The 23,074-nt window shown below is 42.9% G+C and overlaps 3 protein-coding genes across 4 annotated transcripts in view; 1 reads left to right on the top strand and 2 right to left on the bottom strand.

The window, feature by feature from the left end:
* The window catches only part of rtkna (rhotekin a), a 52,662-nt gene extending 40,847 nt beyond the window's left edge, over positions 1–11,815 (bottom strand). Inside the window, exon 1 of the mRNA XM_084025761.1 lies at positions 11,609–11,815. Within this exon, the coding sequence (XP_083881887.1) occupies positions 11,609–11,719 (111 nt within the window). The 5' untranslated portion in view covers positions 11,720–11,815. The remainder of the gene's footprint in view (positions 1–11,608) is intronic.
* A 3,785-nt stretch (positions 11,816–15,600) lies between these two features.
* smn1 (survival of motor neuron 1, telomeric) lies at positions 15,601–19,497 on the bottom strand. Its single transcript, XM_084025767.1, has 8 exons — positions 19,366–19,497; positions 18,868–18,939; positions 18,667–18,786; positions 18,389–18,580; positions 17,238–17,426; positions 16,404–16,478; positions 16,074–16,181; positions 15,601–15,898 (listed from the first exon to the last, which is right to left on the bottom strand). The coding sequence occupies exons 1-8, from the start codon at positions 19,411–19,413 to the stop codon at positions 15,842–15,844; spliced, it is 861 nt and encodes a 286-aa protein (XP_083881893.1). The 5' UTR covers positions 19,414–19,497; the 3' UTR covers positions 15,601–15,841.
* On the top strand, positions 18,876–21,849 carry hspb11 (heat shock protein, alpha-crystallin-related, b11). Of its 2 annotated transcripts, none has more exons than XM_084025768.1 (6): positions 18,876–19,010; positions 19,709–19,780; positions 19,897–20,003; positions 20,899–20,967; positions 21,049–21,092; positions 21,190–21,849. In XM_084025768.1, exons 1-6 carry the CDS (start codon positions 18,964–18,966, stop codon positions 21,280–21,282), a joined length of 432 nt encoding a protein of 143 aa, XP_083881894.1. In that variant the 5' UTR covers positions 18,876–18,963; the 3' UTR covers positions 21,283–21,849. The 2 variants fall into 2 exon arrangements, with proteins under 2 accessions (XP_083881894.1, XP_083881895.1); XM_084025769.1 differs by having other exon boundaries at positions 18,912–19,010; positions 19,650–19,780; positions 21,190–21,845.
* Positions 21,850–23,074: the final 1,225 nt, after the last annotated feature.

The following is a 23,074-nucleotide window of genomic DNA, read 5'->3' as shown; positions in this document are numbered from 1 at the left end:
TTGCAAATGAAATGTCGGCACACGGGGCGCACAAATCATGCAGATGGTGTTATTCTTCCAGAGGAAATCATATATCTGAGTAAAAAGTGGAGCCTGCTTCATCACACACAGCAAATACAGAACAGGGAGTGTTTTTAGCAGCTGGTTTGAGGGGCAAGCACTCATACTGGAGGCAAACAGGCCTGTAGATGCCTTCGGAGACAGGAGTGCGGCGCGTCAGGAGTAAGCACAGCACTCTGGCTGCTGCCCAGAAATCATTGCTGACTTTCAGGAACGCTACCTCAGCCAGTCACAGGAGACTGCAGCGTCTCATCATTCTGAGGAACCGGGCGGCTCAGTGGAAGAGAAACCTACTCGTCAGGCAATTCATCTCCATTGATTTGTACCCTCGGGGGGGTGCAGGCTCTGCAGTAACAGAGACAGATGTGTGTGGATTGAGGAGGATGTATACACCGAGGCAATTCATTTAGCGTTTAATCATAGGAATGCATTTCTTCCACCGCTAACGATGACTGTAAGGTGAATATGAAGCCGAACGTCAAATCTGGGTAGAAAGGCTGATAACGATGAGAGGAAGGTCTTGCGTCTTGACTGCCGGGATGCTGGCAGGATCTGAAGTGGAGCAATGGCGCCCTCTGCAGAGCGGAGAGGGCAACACAGCAGGATGTGCCACCATGCTAAACTCCATTTAGGGAAGTCAATAATAATAATAATAATAAATGCACAGATTAAAAAAAGTTAAATAAAACACAGAGAAAGAGAGGAAGCAGAGAATAACATTCTTATGTATAAACTTTATATATTGTTTAACGTATAAATAGTCACGCTTCAAAACAAAACATGACATTCTGCAGTTTTATTAGCTGTGAGGTCGCTGCTGCCAGACCATAATAAATAGCTTTAGTAGAGCTCACACCAAAAAGGCTGCCGTCTTTGTAGTAAAAGTCTGTCTGGGTCAAATTCAAAACAGGAGCCATAAATGTCAGCATCTGCAGAAACAATACGAGAATGTAAACATCTGCAGAAACAATACAAGAATGTAAACATCTGCAGAAACAATACGAGAATGTAAACATCTGTAGAAACAATACAAGAATGTAAACATCTGCAGGAGACATGAGGGAGAACATACCTCAAACCGACAAGCAGAACATCTTTAAATGTGACTGATTTCTGGTCGGCTACGAGGCACAATAAAAGGTAAACGTACAAGAGTCGCTCCGGTCATTGATTTGGTTTATTTATTGAGATATTTTACACTCATTTTTGTTTTAGGAGTCATGCTTGTGTTCAGACTTTAATTGGTTGTAGCGTTGAAGTGAAATCCAATTAAAATGTTTATTGGTGGTATTTAAGTGACCTTCCTTTCAAGAACACATATTTGAGTTTTGTTCAAAAATGTATATTAAATTGAAAAATCACATCAACAGTCCGTCGCAAACATCCCTTAATCAGCTGGTTTTCACATCTGGCTGTGTGGATTACATCTACACATACAGTACACACTAATACATATCGGATTTGATAAGGTTTTACTGCATCAGTGAGAAGTAATCAATTATTTGTTCTGATTAATCGATGAGCCTTTTAGTTATTAAATGTCAGAAAATAGTAAATCAATTCATCATTTCAGCTGTAATTGGTTTGTATGGATGGAATATAGAAACTCACCACCGCTGTGAACTACCCACTTCAATTGATCCACTTCCTGTTCTCCCACTCTGAACCGAAATGATTCTTCTCATGCTCCAATCATATTTAACCATTAAAGTGATGGTTCGGGGTAAAATGCACCCGAGGCAATTTCCACCATGACATCCAGCCAAATACCCCTCAGAAGCATTTTTAGTGATGGTCAACGTTGGTCAAGATAGGGCTATCAGCCGAATGGCTGAGTACTGGAGCTAATGGTACATCTCGTATATCTCGTAAATTACTCCACTAATAATGCATGGAATGTTACCAAACTTCTGCAGTAGTACACGTAGGGTCTGTACTCACAAAACGAGACATTTCAAAGTTTGTAAGTACACCAGGAGTTTATTTAAAAGAACACTTGCCTGATAGCTTCTATCCTCTGCTGCTAACGCTACCGCTGCGCCGACGCCACTTCTGTTGTTTACCCAGCTGTTTCCGTGACGCGAGTTTCACGCGAGAGTATGAAAAAGTGTCGCTGAATTTTTATAAATGCTTGTATTATCAGGTCAACAAGTGACCTGATACCTGACCTGAAAATGCTTCTGAACGCGTATTTGTCTGGATGTTATGGTGGAAATGACCCTAGGGTGCATTTCACTCCGAACCATCGCTTTAAGAATCCACAGTTTTCACAAACACTCCAAACCTCCTGGAAAGTTCCTTCTATATCTTTAGCCTCGACGTCTTTAAGTGACACATTCATGCACATATGAGCTTGTTATTATACAAGCTTTTAACCTGAAAAGGCAATGAGCTGCTCAATTAATTTTGGTTATCAAAGCACATTGTAACTGTAAATATGAAAACAATGTTAATTATTAATGAAACCAAAACCAATTTTAGTGCTGAAAAATGGTTCACGTTGTTTTAAATATGATTGATTGTTACTTTATGGTTATTCGAAGCGTATTTTGTCAACCCTTTATATTTCATGGCATCATAGTGGCCATCAATCACACCTTCAGGATGGGCGCATCCAAATCCACCCGAGCGAACACCCAGACAAGCTGATATCTTTATTGTGTTTTTGAGGTATCGGCAATAACGTGGAAAACTAGCAGGCAGACACATAATTGCTGAGACAGCAGGAACGACACAACGATACAACAAGCTCCGACACCGCACCGTCTGCCGCTGGGCCCAGTAAACAAACACATTAAAACACGGGCATGCTGGCAGGGACTAGTACACTATGCAGCATGCAGGGAAGGCAGACATGCATAATAGACCCATCTGCTCGCGTAAAGTCAAACACCTGCTCGGCATCATCAAAACAAAGAGCAACATCATTGGCGCTTGTGCCCCTTTGCCCTCTCCCACTTTCCCCTATCAGACCGCTTATTTATAGCTGAGACTCGATACCTTTGCTAAAGTCTTTTTTACATTACAAGAGGATGGAACTGCAACACACACACACACACACACACACACAGTGTGTGTAGGTGAGTTCACTTGAACACATCACTTTGTAACTCGCACAAAATGGAAATGATAGTACAAATCAGTGCATGCACAACACACACACACACCTCTAAACATTCCTCTGTATCGATTCCTTTCACACCGCCTACCTCCGTATGAAAGAGGGGCCCTGACTCCATCTATTTCACAATAAAGTCAGGTAGTTATGTGATGTACAGGAACAAGGGATGAAAGCCTCTTTGTCCAAATGAAAAAAGAGAGAGAGAGAGAGACGGCAAACAGAGAGAACAGCCTCAAAAGGTGAAGTGTAGTGAGCCGACACACACACACACACACACACACACACACACACACCTCTGCTTTAACGACCGTGTGCAACTGAAGGTTAATGACTTGTCCCTGGTGAAGTTACGGCTAAACTTAAAGTGTTGTAATGGATTCACACAGTGAAGTGCAAAGTGACTTTTTTTTTGTCAATGCCTATTGGGTTTTATGCTTTCATTGGTTTGCATTTCCATAGAAAAATGGAACAAAATGCAGACATTTCTGCTGTGTGTGTTCCTGGTGTTATAACAGGATGGGGGGGGTACCTTTATTTTGACACTCCAGAAAACTTTACGAGCAACTATTTCTCAAAGTGTCCAGCATACTCGCTGTGTCAGAGAATGGTATTTTCCCATCGAGACAAAGCCTCTCATGTTTCAAAGCCGTCTGTGGTGAGTCAAAGGGGGGGTTGACAACAAGTGTCCTGGATTGTAAATTAAACCACACGTAGGAATCTGTGTGTGTGTGTCTTTTGGTCAATGTTTAACCGAGCAGTACACAGTGGGGGTCTTATGTTGGCATAAGGCAGTCAGCTTGGGTTATACAGTAAAGGTTGAAGCTCGTATCCAACGACAAACAGTGAAAAAGAATGAGAGATAAAGGGACATAAAGCAAAGAATAATCTTCTATAGCCGTCTAGAGGTAAAAGACAAAGGAGGACTTCCTCGGTGTGATCTGGATCAGGAAAGTGGGTTAGCCCTACATCGTATGGCAAAAAAAAAAAAAGACAAATGTTCCTGCTATCTGGGGACCGGAGCCTCAAAGAAGTGATGTGGCCCACATAATGTGGCTCTCCTGGGAACGGGAGGCGTTCAGGTTGATAGTGGGAGAATGAAACGGTGGAAGGCAGTATAGAGCCATGGTATGTTAGAAACAACACACCGTTTTACCGCATCTTATCTTATCTTATTCCATCTAAGTGTCGGGACGTGTGGGATCACAGATCAATCATAAGAAGTTGATCGTGGTGAAACTCCATTACCAGGATAATCGTAAATATATAAAAGGGACTTGAAATAAAGCTTTCTAGCTTAGTTAAGTGACAAATAAAGCCTAATTTAAAAAAAATCAGGACACACAAATGCATTTTTTTTATTTATTCTCTATTTATGCAGGGAGTTTCTCAACTTATTTGATTATTTTTCATTATAAAAGCCAAAATTTATAGTGATACCAATGTGTTTAAGTGCCATTTTGTGGCCCCTTTAGCATATTTGGATGATTATCTGGATAATATAGTGAATCATTTTGGCCAAAATAACTGACATATTGTTTGAGATAGCTCCCAAATCCTTCCATAGACACATTTTCTCTTCCAGTATTATGCAGTTAAAGTAGGGAGCCAAGAAGAAGACATTCAGTTCTGGGTTACTTCTCCGAATCAAAATCGTTCTCCCTGTCACTAACCAAGGTGCTAACGTAATGAGACAGGTTTGACGATGCACGGAGGAAGTTTCCCATCTGTGGGGGGGGGGGGAGTGGGAAAGTATCCAGCGATTACACCAACCGCCATCCATCGCTCCATCTGTCTGTTAACCGAGTCACTGCCGGGGACGGCCTCGCTCCGGTCGTCGCTCGCTGTGTGAACGAAAGCCCGTCTATGTCTGATAAAAGGCAGCGGCCCTTACTCAAGGAGCCCGCTGCTGCTTAGTCACCGTCTGAAGGTGTGTGTAAGAAACAGGTTGGCCAACTGCGGTCGTCACCAATGACTAACGGGGGAGCTAGTCAAAACTTTCATCCACAAGACGGAGCGATAACACACATGGAGACGTCTGTGAAAATGGATCCTGATAGAATGTAATGACTCACTTCCTGTATGCATGCATGTGTATACACGTCCGGGATCTATCTTTGCTCCCTCTCTCTATTAACCACTCGTTCAGAGTGAAGTCCGTAGAAGAAGGAGCACTGTATGTGTTGGTTGGGTGGGGTTCACATGCAACATCAGCAGCGAGACCCTCAGCTGTTACGCAGACACCAGTTGCTGCACGGAGACGCGGTCTACTATTACTCTGCATACATTCGCAGCAACAAGGACCTGGAAATAGATGTCCGAGTGGCGCCAGGACACCGGAACAGTTTATTCAGCAACAGTTGAATAAAAATCGGGCAAAAAATCCAGAAATGCAAAGGAAGTTAACATCAAATTTGACCTTCATGACGCCAGATTTACTCTCCAATCTAAGCACTAAATGGTTTGTGAAGCACGTGCGGTCGTTGGGACGTAGATAAGATAAGGCTGTGAAACAAAGTCCCGTCCTCTAAGTGCAGGAGGACCTCCTCCGACTCGTGTGTGCTGGTTGGCTGGCTCAAATGAATCAGGTACCCACAGAATAAGAGGGATCCTCAGCTGTTTATAGTTTACAGTGAAAATTAACAAATTAGGGACCGAAGGGGATTATCGCTGCCCCGCAGCAAGGATATTACGTGAGCTACATTTGATGTGTGAAATTTCCCTACAAACAATAGACCTATTGTGTTAAATAATAAACGACAACATAACCTTGCCAAGTTGCATAAAAAAAAGATAAAGAGTATGCGTGCTCGAATTCAATAGTGAAAGAAGTAGGAATCGTTATTAAATGCCTTATTTGAACAATAAAGCTTTTGTTCTCTCTTTCACTAAACTTATTAGGCAAACAGTCGAGTCATTACCATGGGAACAATAGCAGGACATTGGCTGAATTTGAACTCACGGCTTGAAGAAACCGAGATTAAACCATTTTTCATTTGTGCGAGTATGAGGCTGGGAACAGTGCTCCGAAAAATGATGTATACACAAAGCCTGTGTAATAAAAAAAAAAAAAGCATTCCAAGAAAGCCTCCAAGCAGAACGCTCCGGTGGTTGAGCTTTGTTTTCGAGGAAGGGTCTTTGGAAGGGGGGAAATTTTACCCTGGCATCTCTCCTGCACCCCTGCAGTGTTGGACAAACCCTGAGGCTACACATGCACACTTTAGACTTCATACAGATTTAATCACTACTGGGGAGTCCCACTCTAATTTGAAAGATTGGGCTATAGCTTTCAGAGCATAACTCTCTCCTAAAAACTCTATGTAGGCCAGTCTTGGCAACTTTCCCACAGTATTTGTTCGAGAAATCTGGTAGAATCGTGTATCGCTCTTAAGAAACCTCCCAGGTCTATGAGTCCCTTTGCCTGGCATTTCGGCCTGGGGTTTTGGGATCCAGTGCAGCGACGGCTCATTGTTCTCTGGGTGCCTTAAGAGGCAGACTCGGGGGGGAAGTTTTGGTGTTCCTTGAAAGCGACTCTTTTTTCCTCAATTACTTCACGGTCCGAGGGGCTTCCCCTCGCCGGCTGAGGTGTCGCCCTAGCAACATCTACGAGACCTCTCTCCCTCGGTGTGGGGAGGCAAACATAACGCTTACATAAAGAGGTTTAGTTCATTACGATTTTCTGCCAGGCCACATTAAACACTAGCAGGAGCCACACTGAGAGGAGGCCTACAGCGCGCGGTCGGCCTCTCCAGAAGACCGGCATACATCCCAGCATCTGGGAAATCAGTTAGATGGTATCTCAGTTCCCACTGAGGCGGGAGCTATAGCGAAAAGATCGGGGATTCGATCCCCATCTCTTCCAGTCTGTATTTAAAAGGGTCCTCAGGCAAGATTAGGCAGGGGACCATATGACAATTTCATATAAAATAATTCACGATTCACAATAGCATCACGATCAAAATATGCTTATGACTCTAAAAATGGCAATTAAAAACACATATTTTAGTGAGCTTCCTATTATGTGAAAAAACTGTCTTCCTGCATAGATAAAGGATAAAAGCGTTTTTTGAAATATGACTCGTGATGTTTGCGATTATCCCAATAATGGAAATTCACCATGATCAACTCATTGTGATTGCCATGGACTACTACTGTTGATACTATTGCTTCTGTTAATACCACCACTACTGTTAATGCTACTACTACTATACTACTACAAACACCAAATACAGTTGGAACCCAAGGGCCTGGACTGCACCAGATTTATGCCTAAAAGCCTATTAAGGCAGTTTTTTCTCACCACTGTCGCTGTAACGCTTGCCCCTGGGTGATGTTGGGACTTTAAATTGTATTCACTCTGGAAATTTTGTGTCCTGAGATGACTTCCGTTGTGATATGACATTGTTTTTTTTGTATCCCAATCCCTGATAAAGTCCTATATCGTCGATGAGTGGGTGAACGTTGACGTGCACTGGAAAGCACTTTGAGTGGTTGCAGGACTAGAAGGCTGCTGTCATTTACTGATGAAAGCAAACCTATTCCCCTCACCCAAAAGATCAGTATATGGAGAAACATTTCTCCAAGCCACGTTCCAATGCAAGCGTCCTCTTTTGGACTCCCGCACCCCTGGTGTGACCGGCACATTCTTGTAAGGGTGGGTGAATATATGCTGAGCAAAGGGGGAACACCCATAGCATCCACCGTTTCCCCAAAGCCACTAGAATGCCCGGTTTGGATCCTCACTGGTGAGAGTGTGGAGAAGGGCCGAGTACCAAAAACCCAACCCGACCGCAGCCCGACGCTATTAAAGCTTTTTACTCAACAGAAATTGCAGGCACAGACACTTGCCACACACTCTCTGCAGGCTGGGAGAGCGAGCGTGGGTGGATGGGTGTGCCATCGCTCACACACCTAACCACTTCCTGGCCTGGTGCTATAGTCACAGTGGTGTGGACTAGTGTCCTTGAGTTAAACATAAGTCAGAGCGTTGAAATACAGGGAACATTCCACCCCCACCTCCGTAGTGATAACCTCACCAGCTCCCACTGCATGCCTGGGTGGCTTCTGAAACGACGGAGCCGAGGAGCGTTTTGGAGAGCGAGCAGAGTGCAGAAACACACTGGTGGCCTTGTGGATCAGAGAGGAGGGGATGTACAAAAGCAGATGTCTTCTCCTCTCCCACTGAGAGCAGCGGGCGGGAGGATCGACAGGACGGCTGCAGAGTGGCTTTCTGGACGTACGCCGTGTGAGCACGTAATCCTCTGCTCCTTCTGAAAAACCATATTGTCCTGTCAATTTGTGACGTGGCTCGCAGCAGAAACGACGTGGAGCCGGACCACAGCGAGACAGACTGGCAGCACGTCTCCAGATAGTGCCGAGACACTTGTATTTTATTCACACGGAAACAATAACTATAGCCGAGGATGTGGAATGTGTAAACGTCAAACTGCAGGCAGTTGGATGTTTTAAACTCTTATTTGCATAACTGATTGCCGTAATTAGGCACATAGTCTGCAGAAATCCCCAAAGTCTGGTAATGTGGTCTCTGGATTAATAACAGCAGTCTTGGCTCCAGCCTCATTAACACACACACACACACACACACACACACACACACACACACACACACACACACACACACACACACACACACACACACACACACACACACACACACACACACACACACACACACACACACACACACACACACACACACACACACACACACTCTCATCGTGACTCTCATTCAAAACAATACAAACATGACTTTAACAACACACACATCAAACACTTAATCCTTAAGCTAACGGTTTATGGCTGTGAATATGTGTTTAATGCAGAACTTTATGTTTCCATCGCCCACATCCATACAAACGATTTGGCACAACTCACTTCAGGTCCAACAAAGGAGACTCTATCAGCTGTTTGAGCCTTGTGCATTTCCCTCTCTGATAACCTGCCGTTGACCGAAAGAAAACTCCAGAAAAAAACCCCACCTTCACACACACACACACACATTTACATAAGAGGCTCAAATGTTGGCTCGTATGAATGCACACGCGAAAACAAATGCGATATCCCCTGGCACGGGGGGGCCAAACGGAGGTGCTTTCACAGCGAGGCAGCCTGGTTCATTGAAATGCCACAGAGCGGTTCCAACGGCGGCTCTGAGAGAGTCCTAACACTGAGAGCCCAGAGGCAAAAAAAAAAAGTCCCTGAAAGAGCATCATTAGCATTGGCAACAAAGGCGAGAGACACAAATTAATCTTGTATGAGAACCAGCGGAGAGCAGATTACACAGTTAAGGATGCGATGATTGTTGTTGTTTGAAAAGAGGGGGAAGTCTTTACCCTGATAAATAACTAATACGGACACTAAACGGGGGGGGAAGTAATATGGGTTAGAGGTGGGATGTCTGTGAAGCTTCATTTAAAGACAAGCGTGTTCTTTTTCATTCGTTATCCTCACAACAATATAAAAGTAGTCCGATCTGTTTACGCTTCCCTTCTTCTAACCATCACTCGACCCCGCTGGCCAAATAACTCCATAAATAAATATTACACATGACAACACTGAACGCTGTGGGGGACATCCCCCCCCCCCCCCCCCCCCCCTCCTCCTCCTAAAAAACACACGACATCATTGACTCCTCGCCTGATTCACTGTACAGCACATTAACATGACGGCACCTCCAGGAGGTGTTCTGTATTATTAGCCTTTTATGAGCTCATGTGAGCTCGCCATGCTCAGACTGCACATCAACGCGACTGTGTCTTTTTCCCAGTGACATGAACTATAAACAACTAGTGCGCGCACACACACACACACAAACGCACACACACACATACATGGGCAACACAGCAAGAGAGATTCAGAGAGGGAAGGAGAGGGACAGAATCAATACTCTATCTTTTCCAAATGCTATATCGCACCATTAACGTTCTTTAAAAATATCCTCTTACGACTGAATCCCATCTCTTCCACACACACACACACACACACACACACACACACACACACACACACACACACACACACACACACACACACACACACACACACACACACACACACACACACACACACACACACACACACACATCACTCCTTTCACTCATCCATCACCAAAGCCTTCCTCTGAGCTTCCAGAAAGCTGTGTACAAAACGCACACAAACACTAAAAAACTGGAACATGTTTCTGACTGAATAAACAAATACCAGCAATCTGTAGCGCAAAGCAACGTAATACGCCAACAGCCCACGGCTGTGTGTTTGTTTGTGTCTGTGTGTGTGTGTGTGTGAGAGAGAGAGAGAGGGGAAGAGAATCCAAGGGAGGACTTTCCATCAAAACAGTATTAAAAGTGGCCTGTGAGTAAAAAAAAAATATATAATTAGAGGTTAGATTGGAAGTGGCTTATAAAGGCTTGTCTGCTCTGCCGACAACAAACGGTGGCTAATGTGAAGCAGATGTTGACACGGGAGCTTTGGAAGGAAGAGAGGGGAAACATGCATGAAGAGCACCGGTTGTAATCCAGTGATAAACAGCTGAGAGGAGGATGTACAGACAGGCTACAGCTCTGACCTAGTTCTCAACTTTGGGATGCCTTTTTTTCTTTAACTATTCCCCCGCGGACGACTGTGTGTCCACATGCTGCAGACGAAAAGTAAAGCAGTTCAAAGGGAACACAAGCGGATGTGTTGACCTAGTGCTTCACAAAAAGAGCAGTTTTTAAATTGTTATTCAAAGAAAGTGTGTGAGAATAGTGAATATAAGATGTGAAAAGCTTCCACGTTATACACAACATACAGTAGTTAGCTGGAAGATCAGTGGAGATCTCCTTTTCTCTGTGTTATGTCATTTGTCATTGCATTTCAAGCACTTTATTCTAAATACAAGCACTCTTCAAACCTTGAAAAACACCACACTTAAATCCAAGTGTCCTCAAGGATCTCCAGCACCCGTACCAAGCCTGTCACATCTACTGAAGAAGAAAACTAGTATATATATGATTTTTTTCAATAAAAACAATAAGTAGGATACAATAAACACTACAATATTAAACTGAACACACACTGAAGTCACTCTCGGCCCACCACTGAGAGGAGCAGACTCAGTGGGGATATTATTGCTTTTTGGAGTCGAGCAAGAAATGCAAAGTACTTTTATAGCAATTAACAGCTTTAATTTGAGGACGTGAACGCAGCAGCGTGGCTCTCAAGTGCAGTTTTAATTAAAAAAAAAAAAAAATCACACAAAAGTGGAGTAAACACTCAAAAAGGGCTGCGGAACAAGATGAGAAATGTGCCAAATAAGTTGGTTTGCAGAGAGAGATCAGACAGAGTGTTTGTGTGTGTGTTTGCTGTGTGTTTGTTGTGTGTTTATTGTGTGTTTGTTGTGTGTTTGTTGTGTGCTGATAGCTGCTCTACCTGTGATGTGTCCAGGAAAACGCTCTTTCTGAACTTCCCTCGCCGTATCTCCATTTCAAGGGCAGAGCCGCGGGCGACGGTCGCTCTCGCCGTTTGATTTCGGCAAAACATCGTCTCTGCTTGTCTGCCAACTTCTCCCCTTCCAAGAAGATAGTCCCGTCCGCGGACGCTTCCACCACTTTTCTACTGCCCGTCGCGGATCCAGGTGGCACAAAAACAACAACGCGTCCCACCGGGGAGGAGGAGGAGGAGGAGGAGGAGGAGGAGGAACTCCCGAGAGATTTAAACACAAGCTCCAAAGTCGTTTTTCTTTCTGATGTCCGAGCCCGGAATCTGAAGTCGCAGGGAGAACGAAAAAAAAGAGTCTCCCTTCACAGCTGACTTTTCACTTTTCCTCCCAAACACTGCTTGTTGTGCGCGCAGTGAGTTTGACACGGTGACACCCCATGTGGCGGAGCTGGGACCTACTTTGTCCGGCTGCTTCCGGAGACCCCTACCGGCGTCTATGCCCTCTAGAGATCTACTATGCCAGTCAGCAGTGATGGAGGAATGATGAAACTACAACCTGTTCCTTTTGTTTTTCCCCAAAAAACATGTGCAGCTTTTATTTTTTCAATCTGTATATAAATTCCAAAATAAAAGCCTGTAAGCAGAAAAGCCACAACATGCATTCCTCCTCTGCCACTCCGAATTTTAAAAATAAATTGATAAAAACAATCATTTTAATTCGACTTGAGAGCATTTCTCCACACTAGGAATGCACTTAGTGCTGTAAATCAAGCTTACCGTACAATTTCTCCACTCTGGGTTAAATGAGCTACATGTAAAAAGGTTCCTTATAAATAAAAGTTATTGAAATGCAGATCACGTTCCGAGGGCTGGACCACTCCATCGAGCGACAGCTGCTTTCAACCTGAAAACGTTTGATAATGTCGGGGGAAGCTGAAGGTCACGCGGGTGTAAGAGATGTTTGAATGGTGTCTTTGAATGGTGAATCCACCAGCGTGATGACGATGTTAAATCTATCACATAACGAGCGTATCAGATAAAACAATTCCCTTGACCCGTCAAAGGAGCTTTTTAATACGCTTTAAGTGATGCTTATCTGCTACTTTGTTGGCCTCTGAGAATTTCTTTGGTACCAATACTGCAGCTTATTAAGGGGGGGGGATGTAAAGTCTGGGTATTTGTTTTTATGGTCTAACATTTGATCAGTGAGCATCTGAAAACGGGGCCCGGATGTGAATCGTGATCTGTGGCTGCAGCGGGACTTTGCTGGTCTCTGCTGTGAGTGGAATTCTGAAAGGTCAGGAGGTCACCGAGGATCAGTCTCTACAAGGCAGAGGTCACATCCACATAGAGTTATGCTGACTTGCATCCAATTCAAGACCCATAACTAACTGTCACACTCTGTCTGTGTGTGTGTGTGTGTGTGTGTGTGTGTGTGTGTGTGTGTGTGTGGCTGTTCATTCTCTAACTTTCTTTTTAAGCAACGTATCAGATCTTCACACACAGCCTTGAACCGACTGAAACTTTACCTGAAAACACTCCAACGACAAAAAGTCTCTATTCTATTCTTCTCGGTGTTCAGTTTGGTGATGTTACAAGAAATATTCAATGGCAAAACATCTCTATTCATCTCATTTCTGCACATTCGGACACCGTGTAGCTCCAACCATGACCCGGCGCATCACATGAAACTATCCGAGATATGACACAAAAGCCACAGATCAGTAAAAAACAAAAAGCCTTTAATGATGCAAGGCTGGAAATCAATGCTTTAAGATGAGTCTGCATCTGGGTTCGTGTAATTGTGAGCCATTGTTCACTGTGATTTCCCTACAATTTACCACACAACTGCTTTAATTAACACTGGGTCTGCAATTAACTTAAAAACAAATCCACTGTCTGGCATCAGCTTGTTTTCTTCTCCATTTCTGTTCCTGAATCCTAAATTGCCTTGATTCGGCAATCTGCTGTCTGCCTGCCAATCATAAAAGTCTTGTTTGTGTTCTTTGGAAAAGAACACAAAATATAAATGTTGTATTTCTATGTTTCTACCAGTTTGGTGCAACAACACTTGGGCACGTATTGACCTCCCGACCTCCCCCTCCGTTAATGGGTTCAGGATGTTTGCATTACAATCTTAAACACACAACGATGAATGTAATTCTGCAATGAGTGTTTGGTGCTCTGTGGAAAAAGGGAAAGGGGCTTGTGCAGTCCCTTTCTCTAATCCCCCCCCCCCCCACCCCAAGTCTCTTATTTAACAGCAGGATGTTTGTTGATGTTGGGGGCTTGAGTAAACAGCTGAAGGCGCTGTAACTCATGCAACAATGTGATCTTGCTTGGATGTCTGTCTGTTTCCTCGAAGGGACTATGTGAAATGCAGATTATGTTTACACGCCTCATGCAGCTCTGGTCAGTAGGGGGTAGACAGCCACACGGGGGGGGAAGCGGTGCTTTCCCGAGCTAGGTCGGACCCCCTTTTAACTCCTCGCTGGGCTCCGTCGAGCCCTTCGGGCAGCTCAGAGTGCTGCAGAGTCAGGCAGGCAAGGGGGCTTATGTGCAGCCTTTGCCGTGGCAGATTTTAAATCCATCTGTGGGGAAAAGATAGGTCTGGTTTATCACCCCTCGTTTAAAGTGCATATTCTATTTGTAAATCCCATAAACTACATTTTTCTCCTGTTACCGTCCCTCTTTTCTCCCTTTTTTTTGCCCACACGAACAGACGAAACAAAAAAGTGACTGCTGCTGCAGTGAGAATCAAACACGGCCGTGAACGCTGGCACAGTCACAGTGGGCTATAAAATGCCGACCACAGTCGGTGCACAAACAAAGGGGCCGCTCTTCACTCAGAGAGCAATAGCTATGGAGCAGCTGGGGGAAGATCACATGATATAAAAAAAACAGGAGACAATGTGGTTACATGGCACCACAAAACCCTATTCTCTCTTTGCCTCTCACACACACACACACTCAGTGCATGATCAATAGTCCACCCTTTAACACCAGAGGAATGGGAGAATACGGGCAGCAAATCACCACTATAGGAAATATGGGAAATCTGTTTGGTTTCCTTTTCATGGAATGAGGCTCAGCAGGATGATTGTAGCGGATCCCACTGTAATTACATGTGGTTTTCTGGATTCTAAATATACACTCACTCACATGCAGGACTTTTGCTCTACTTCCTCTACGGTTCCTGCGTTATTAAAAATTGCACCATTCCAGGATCCGTTTTCAGGACAGAACTCTGTAAATAAACAACGGGTGTGCAGAGCCAGTTATCCAGGCAGTAATGGACCCCTCGCTGACATTCCACACAAGAATACCGTAAAAACATCGGTGCTCCAATAGTAGTAAAACACCTCAGTGTTCCCTGACCTGTAAACATCCTTTATTCTGCATTTAAAGCAAGTCTGGAGGACATTAAGACCAAAATATCTTTCAGTGATCTCAACGTGTCGACTTGAAGACTCAATATTTAACTGCACAACTAGCCTATTGTGTCACGCCGTGTGAAGTTGAAGCCTTGCATTGCCATCGCTCTGAAAGTGCACCGGTTTGATGTGAGAGAACGTGATTGATGCGATCCTGCGGTGCACGTGGTAGGCAAGGGAGCACCTCAGGGGGAAAAAAACGGGAGAGCTCGAAACGCAACACATATACTGGAACGATTCTCTGAATTAACTGCGCGGAAAGCGCCAGAGAGCCTCGAGCGAGCATCAAGTCTGGCTCGCAATCAAATTCGTAGCATGCCAGGAGATACAAGTGTACTGCAGACGCACAATAAGAAGCAGAGAGAGTTCAGCTTTGTTTCTACACAAGTTTAAACACACGATCCATTATGAATTCATGCCACAATCCCCCCCATTATATCAATACATTATACGAGTCTGACTTCTGCTGGACATTATTTGCTATTACAACCACACATCATCGAGTCTGTCACATATTTGCTAATTAGTAACGTAAATGACAAAAATATATCAGAAAAGAAGAATCTGGAGCGAGTTGTCCATTGTGCTCTGATGGCCTTTATTTAATCTATTTACAAAGAATACAAAAAAAATCCTCTTTGACATCCGAGGAACGTTCTGTTCACGGCGTGTACACTTGATAACATTTCATTGAGACAAGAAAACACATCGGTACAACGGGGAGGGCTGCTGCTGCTGCTCCGGGTGACTCCTCGAGAAACCGAAACTATGAAACGTTGAGTTGATCATTTCATTTGTGGCGCAGTTTCGACCAATTTGCAGCCTCTTTGCGTCCTTGTTTTAACCCCTGTAAAAAAGAATATGACGTGAATACAGCTTCAAGGACTGCCACCCATTATGCAGCTGGAGGAATTTGATGAAAAGGCTCTTCTAGCTAAGAAGCATAACAGAGACTGAACCTGTAAACAAAAAGCTGTAAATCCCTTTTAGAGCCCATAATAAGGGAGCCTCCGTGCACATACCAAGTAGTATCCCGTGTGATATCCACTCATGTACCAGGAGATGAGCACGCTGCCCAAAGCCTCGTCATCCACCATGTCGGGGCTCATCGGTGGAGGCGGAGGGATCATCTGAGGCAGAGAGAGAGAGAGAGAGAGTGTGATCACAATGCAGATGTTGCAAGCTGAAGCTCAAATACATGCTGTATTGACCGTTTTCTCAATTTACCAACCGAATGAGTTATTGTGTGCTTTTTTTTTACATTTACATTGCAGAACCAATTGCTCAAGTAAAAACAGTAGCTGCTGCAGCTTTTGCATTTCCAATTAGTGGACGGATATATTCCAACTCACTGGTGGACCAAACGGCATCATGGGAGGCCAGGAAGGAGGTACGGGCCCGTGATCAGCAGATCGTCTGCTTCCACCCTGGGAGAAGATAGAAAAGTACTTTTGATTTGTTTCAATTTCGTAGTTATTTTAAGCCAAATCATTATACTTCTTAATAAACCCCAAAAAGTACTTGTTTGGTAGAATGTTTTGTTCCGTTTGTTAACCGTATGTTTCAAACTGTTTAAAAATGTGACTATTTGATCGAGAATAAAACAATTTCCCTGGAAATGTAATTGAGAGTTTAGTTGTACGGGAAGGTAATTTTGTAGGAGATAGGGATGAAAATAGAGTTGGAAACAACACACTGTGGACACAAATAGTACCCCATGTCATTTGGCTTGAGGTTAATGGCCTTAACGACCCTCTTCAGTGAACTCTACCACACATTAAATTAATCTGAGGCTCACTCAGTTCTTCCAATCCCACCAACATCCATACACATTATGTGCAACAAAGGCTTAACACAATTTATATTATTTTAAAAACATATTTTACCATTCCTGTTTTTATGACTTTATACAGAGTTGCATCAATACAGAGGATATAGCTTTAAATATAAATGCCAGTTAAATGAATTGGAATCCAATACAATCTCCCAGCTATGAATGCCAACTTGGAGAAGTTTAATTTTAGTATTCGCCAAAGAGCCAAACGTCTCAAGGAATTTATTAAGTCTAAACTGTTAATGTTAATTCTAACATTTAAATTCAAGCACTACTATGTATGAAAATAGTCTATTACCAGTTCAGTGTGTGCCGACTTATAAGAAAAGGAGATCTGGGTCTTTCTTCTTACCTGTCTGAAAGCATGCGTGGGAGGTGGACCTGGAGGAAAACCAGGAAAACCAGGAAAACCAGAAGCCCACGTGGGAGGAGGTTCTCTGTGGGCCTTGGGCTTCTGGGGTTTACTGTGCGGCTGTTGTTGGTGATGGTTTGGTGTGGTTGACCGGTCACTCTCCTCTGTTGACGATTCTGCCTCCTTCACCTTAATTGCAGAGACATATTGGTATATGTTTGGTATATTAATTTGTCATTTTCATCCAACAAAAAGTAATAGAAAAGTATGTCATTAAAAAAGTCATAGTATGGTCTGCTGTAAAGAATTGTGTATTCCTGAATATATATTTGAATTTGCAAAAGAGTACGAGCAAAACCTGAAGAAATGAATAATTACCTAAGGCCAAATTAATCTATTTTCCACATTAAAAAGTGTTTTACTTAATAAATCCTTGGACTAATTGCACTGTGACATTTAAATTTATGCGAATTGCATTTCAGGAGTTAGTATTGGATAAAAAAATCAATTACTATAATTGACATTTATGTCACTTTGCACAATTGATCTCATCTGTCAGTAATTGCTTACTATTAAGTTCAGTCTATAGCACCCAAATAAAAACAAACTAAAATGACAGATAGTCAATGGTAACTTAACTATAACTTAATCTCCTTTACTCACATGCTGTTCATTTTGAACGCTCTCATTTCTGGTGTGCATATTTGCAGGGTGAAAGAGTGAATTAGCCTCATACATAGCAGACCGATACAGTCTGCCTTTCTTCATCGAGTAAAAGTCATACAAATATTACCAGGTATGAGTTGGCTCATTTCCAGGTGATTTAATTGAATGAAAAAGAAAATTAGTTTAGCTCCGCTTCACAGAGAACAGCAAAATCTAAAGTTGATGAGCCATCTGCAAATTAAGTCGCATGTGTGAAATGGGTTTATCGAACCAGCTAAGACATTTCAGTCACGCCGTCAAATACTGCTGTTTGGACACAACATCACATCTTTCGCACGAGGGAATAATTCAAATACACCACCAAGCAAAATTGACTAAAGAACTGCAACATAAGCCACAATTAACCTGTTAAAGAGGTAGTAATGTAAGAATAAATATACACCACTATATTGCATATTTGCAATGATTTAATTGCATGGCTGTACCTTAGTATTCGTTTCCTCTTCACCCTCGTCACCCTCTGAAATCAAGTCTTCAAGGTTCTGCTCCTCCTCGTTGCCATATCCTGTAAAAACCACTATACACGTGCCTCTCTTCTCGTCCATGGAGGAGATGGTGGCTGGATAGAGCTGGCCATCCTCTGACCAGTACGCGCTGCACGAGTCCCCGACCTGCCACTGTGACACACAAACAGCATGTCAGTGCCGTCACTGAGACCCTTACAAACAGTATGTATCTGTGTACACAAACTCCAGCTAGGCACCTCTTTATCTGGTGCAGCGTTGGTTCTTTTCCTGCTCTGGTTCTTTTTGTTGTTCTTGCGTTTTTTCCCTGGTTGGTTCTTCTTGGAGGTCTCCGGCTCATCTTCACCCTTCAGTGCAGTCTGACACACAGAAGCACAGAGCAGAGGCGTGAGTGGAAAAAACAAACGGACATTCTGCAAAGCACCATTTTTTTTTGGTACCTTGAATGATGCCACTGCCTTGTCATACGCCTTAATCAGTGCCGTGTCATCCCATATATCCGAATCGTCACTCTGAGGAAAAGAGAACAGTTTTAGATGGAAGAAGGTGCTTTAACAAACAATTCACATACATTTCTTTTAAGGTGAGCTATTTTGTTTTGCAGTCGAACTGACTTCTGACCCGTCATGTTTACATTAGCACCGTGGAAAGGATGCTACAGATATCTTTGAGTAGCATAAGCTAACTCGCGATGTCCGCTAGTTTTTAACACATTGTATTAAAATAATGAAATATAAAATACCTCGACCGACTGAACCCGCCACGTTTACTGCCGTTTTATGGTTTCATTTTTCTGTTGCTTTTCCTCTTTGTCACCCAACTTAGCCCAACTCGTTTGTAGCTTAGCTTCCTAGCTCACCATATTAACTAACCACACAGCAGCCTACAAACTACCTCACACGTTGTCATCTTATATTCACTAGTGCATCGTGACTAACCTGTCCAGCTCCACGAGAAAACAACGCGTCTTTACAGCCGTTCGCCATGTTTCACCGCTCACTGCTAACTGCTAGCCGACTAACTAGCAACGTGCGTCGGAAATAGTGACGTACTTTCGTAACGCTGACGTATATATCCTGCGACGCAGTGGTTGGCTTGGCAACGGCAGTATCGTTAGCTAGACTAGCTTAGTTGGTGGACTTTTGTCCGAGACCTACAAACAAAACAGACTTTGGTGTTTTATTTTTAGAAACTACTGTGTTTTTTTTCTTCAACCGGGCAGCACCGGAAGTCCTAATCGTTGTTGTTCGAGTCGCTGAAGATGATCGATTCCTCTCTTAGTTCTCTGGGTGCCAAAGTTGTCGTGGCTACATCCAATGATGAGAATCACCCACCGGAAAACATCACCGACGGGTGAGTGGTCTCTGATGCTAGATGTTCTGTGAAATAACCACTTTATTTGACGCTATTTAAACTCAAAACATATTGGCTTCATAGCGTTTGAGGTTTGATATTTCTCTTTCACCCAGAAACACGGACACCTTCTGGATGTCCACCGGGATGTTTCCTCAAGAGTTCATCATCCGTTTTGCTGAAACCACGAACATTCCTGCTGTGACGATAGACAGCTCTAATGGTATGGGGGCTGTAACAGTGTCACACATGCATACACTATCCTACGGAAGCCCTAAACGGCCATGCATACATATATTTTATAGTGTATGCATGTGTAACAGTGTCACACATGCATACACTATCCATAACACATTCTTGCTCATTTTTATAGCATTATAACTCTGTGCATGTATTAAATCTGCTGTTGTTAATAGTGAATGTATGTGTCAGCGCCCTAGCAGTCAACATACATTTTTAATTTATCAACCGGATCATAACTGATGTATGAAAGGATGGACAGAGGGACATTTTTCTAATCAAATGTGCAGAGTTCATCAAACTCTTTTAATGAAATTTCCATTTGCATTCTTAAAATTACCGATTGATTTGAAACATATTGGATAAGAAGTGATTGAATAGTCATTTGAACCCCATAAGAATGCATGCGTAAAAAAGGCATCACTCACAATGATACTGCTAACAAGCTGCACTTGTTTATACCATGTTCACCATGGTAGTTTACCGCAAACATTTTCTAATAAGCAATCACTATAAAGTAGAGCTGAGGCTGGTGGTGTCGTCTTAAGGTTTGCTGGTATTGTGTCATAAACCAAAGTCTTGTTTGTCCTGATGGTGGCACTGGAAATGGAAATGGGATTCCCAAAGTGATTACAGTTTGTCCCGAGGGAGGCTTGAATTTGGGCTGATTTGTTGAGACATTTTATTCAAAACCACAAATTTCAACCTCATGGTGGCGCTAGTAAAAAAGAAAGTAAGGAAAGGATCATTAGGATTCATTGTTTGGGAAGCATGAATGTTTCAGAAAAATGTCAAATTCATCCAATAGTTGTGGCGGTGGTTATATATATTCATTTAGTTCCCTTTTGTATCAACCATTTTATTTTCTTCTTTTGCAGTTAAGCATCTAAAGATAGAAAAGAACACCTCACAAAATGCTTCTCAATTTGAGTCCGTTACAGAGCAAGGTAAAAGGAACAACCATTATTCCTGTTTGTTTGCACATTCAAACATTTCAAATTGAGATTAACAAGCTGATTGTCTTGTAGAATTTGAACAGACGGAGGGACATCTTCAGTCAAATACTATTTCGGTAAGTCGAAATGAAAACAATCACGTGAAAACGCATGAATTCATAGAATTTACAGGTAAAACAACAACATGTCTTTATTTTTTTCCCTATTTTTCAGCTAAATGGAAGCAATGCAACCCACCTTCGTTTTATCATCACCTCAGGATATGACCACTTTATCTCGGTGCACAGAGTCAGTGTACAAAATTGACACACTAATGTGATGTATTTTTTGTATATATGTGTATACACACACACACACACACACACACACACACACACACACACACACACACACACACTGACATCTTGTGCTTCACGGCAGACAGCCGTAACAGCAACGTTGGAAAATCAATAAATGCATGTCTAAATCAAATTCATTTCATAATCTTAATCTTATCTGTCAGGTTTGAATTGCAGACAAAGTCTATGATTGGATGCTATGGTTCATTTTCAGGTCTGGCGTCACATTCTGAATATAGCTTGAACATTTATTTTCCGTGTTTTTTTATCTTTTATATTTCATATTATGAATTCACTCAGAGGGCTTTGTTTATCCCACATTCAACTATTCCTAGCTAATTTCACAAGCTCATAGTTGGCAACGCTTCAGAATAAAACAGTTGGATTGTGATGAATGGTAGAATTCCTTACAAAGGAACTTTCTCTCTGTGTGAGAGATAGAGTTAATTAACTAATTTTCAGCACTTGGGACACTCAAATTGGCATACGGACAGCAACCCCCACCCACCCACCCCACGATGAGCAGAATTGACATCCCCATAGAAAAGAGAATGCAGCTGGGGGGTTGGGGAACCAGATGGTTTCCCAGCCAACCAGTGAGTCTCTAAAGACTGCAGACCTATTCACACAAAGTACTCAAGCCACCTCCTGTACTTATATCATCTATACACACACACACACACACACACACACACACACACACACACACACACACACAAACTGACTCCTATCTACTTCCATTGCCATCTCAACTTGTCGGTAGAAAAGGGTTCAGCAGTGTGCGGGGACCCTCTGGGACTCCCTCCCCAATTACTTTGCTGACTGTGGAGGAGCTTGGGGATTTGCTGAGGCTGTGTTTGCTGCTGCTTGGTCTGCATACAGGGCTCCGAATAAACCAATAAAAATATGAAATACTTGCCTGAATAACCAGCCCCATGATATTGTAGAGCAACTAATTGCTTAGGGATATAGTTGGGATATAGCACATTTGAGTATGTGTGTAATGAGTAATGAGGGCAAGGCAGGAACTGATACAGTGTTATTGACTCATTTATTATTTACTGTATGGAATATTTAATATATTGTTCGAGGTGAGGGTCGGACCATCTAATGAAGTGCAAGCTTTCAATTTCATAGTATTATATTTTTTTTTTACCACAGCTGTTCAAGTTGTGAATTTATTCACATTTCTTTGCTGTGAATATTTAAGCAGTGTTGCTTTTTTGTATGTTGAACAGGTTTGCAGATGCGCCTCCCCATTACTAATGAATTCAGGCCCCTTTTGTGCTTGACTGTCAGCCGATCAGCAGAATCACAGCAGGATATGAGTGCAATATTATCATGTCACTGCAGGGCAGGGCTAAATTATCACCCAGTGTCTTCTGGCGGCTGCCTAACTGCTGTCCGATCGCACCGAGACATCTGCTGGACCGAAAACGCTGTATATTCAGCTGAGTCCATACAAAGAGATGTATATCACAACCGTCCCCAAAAAAATAAGCCTCTCTGCCGCCGCGTGCCGTAATTGAAAACGGTTGATTTTCTAAAAAAGATAAGTATTGAAAGCAAGAATTAAATCCTTTTTAAAAAACAATTGTGCTGCTAAACCACATTAGAATCGCATACGGCCCATGAGAACGTCTATGTTTATCCTATGCAGTCATGTATGTCCCGGTGATGTTATGGTTATTCCCAGTAAGAAATCCCTTCATCCATTCAGCTTTGTTGCCTTCTTTCATTTCAAACCAGCGACTCTGAAT

Source organism: Eutrigla gurnardus (genome assembly GCF_963514095.1).
Source record: "Eutrigla gurnardus genome assembly, chromosome: 13".
Lineage (NCBI taxonomy): Eukaryota > Metazoa > Chordata > Actinopteri > Perciformes > Triglidae > Eutrigla > Eutrigla gurnardus.
The sequence above is the reverse complement of the archived record's forward strand: the minus strand, read 5'-3'. Positions and strand labels throughout refer to the sequence as shown.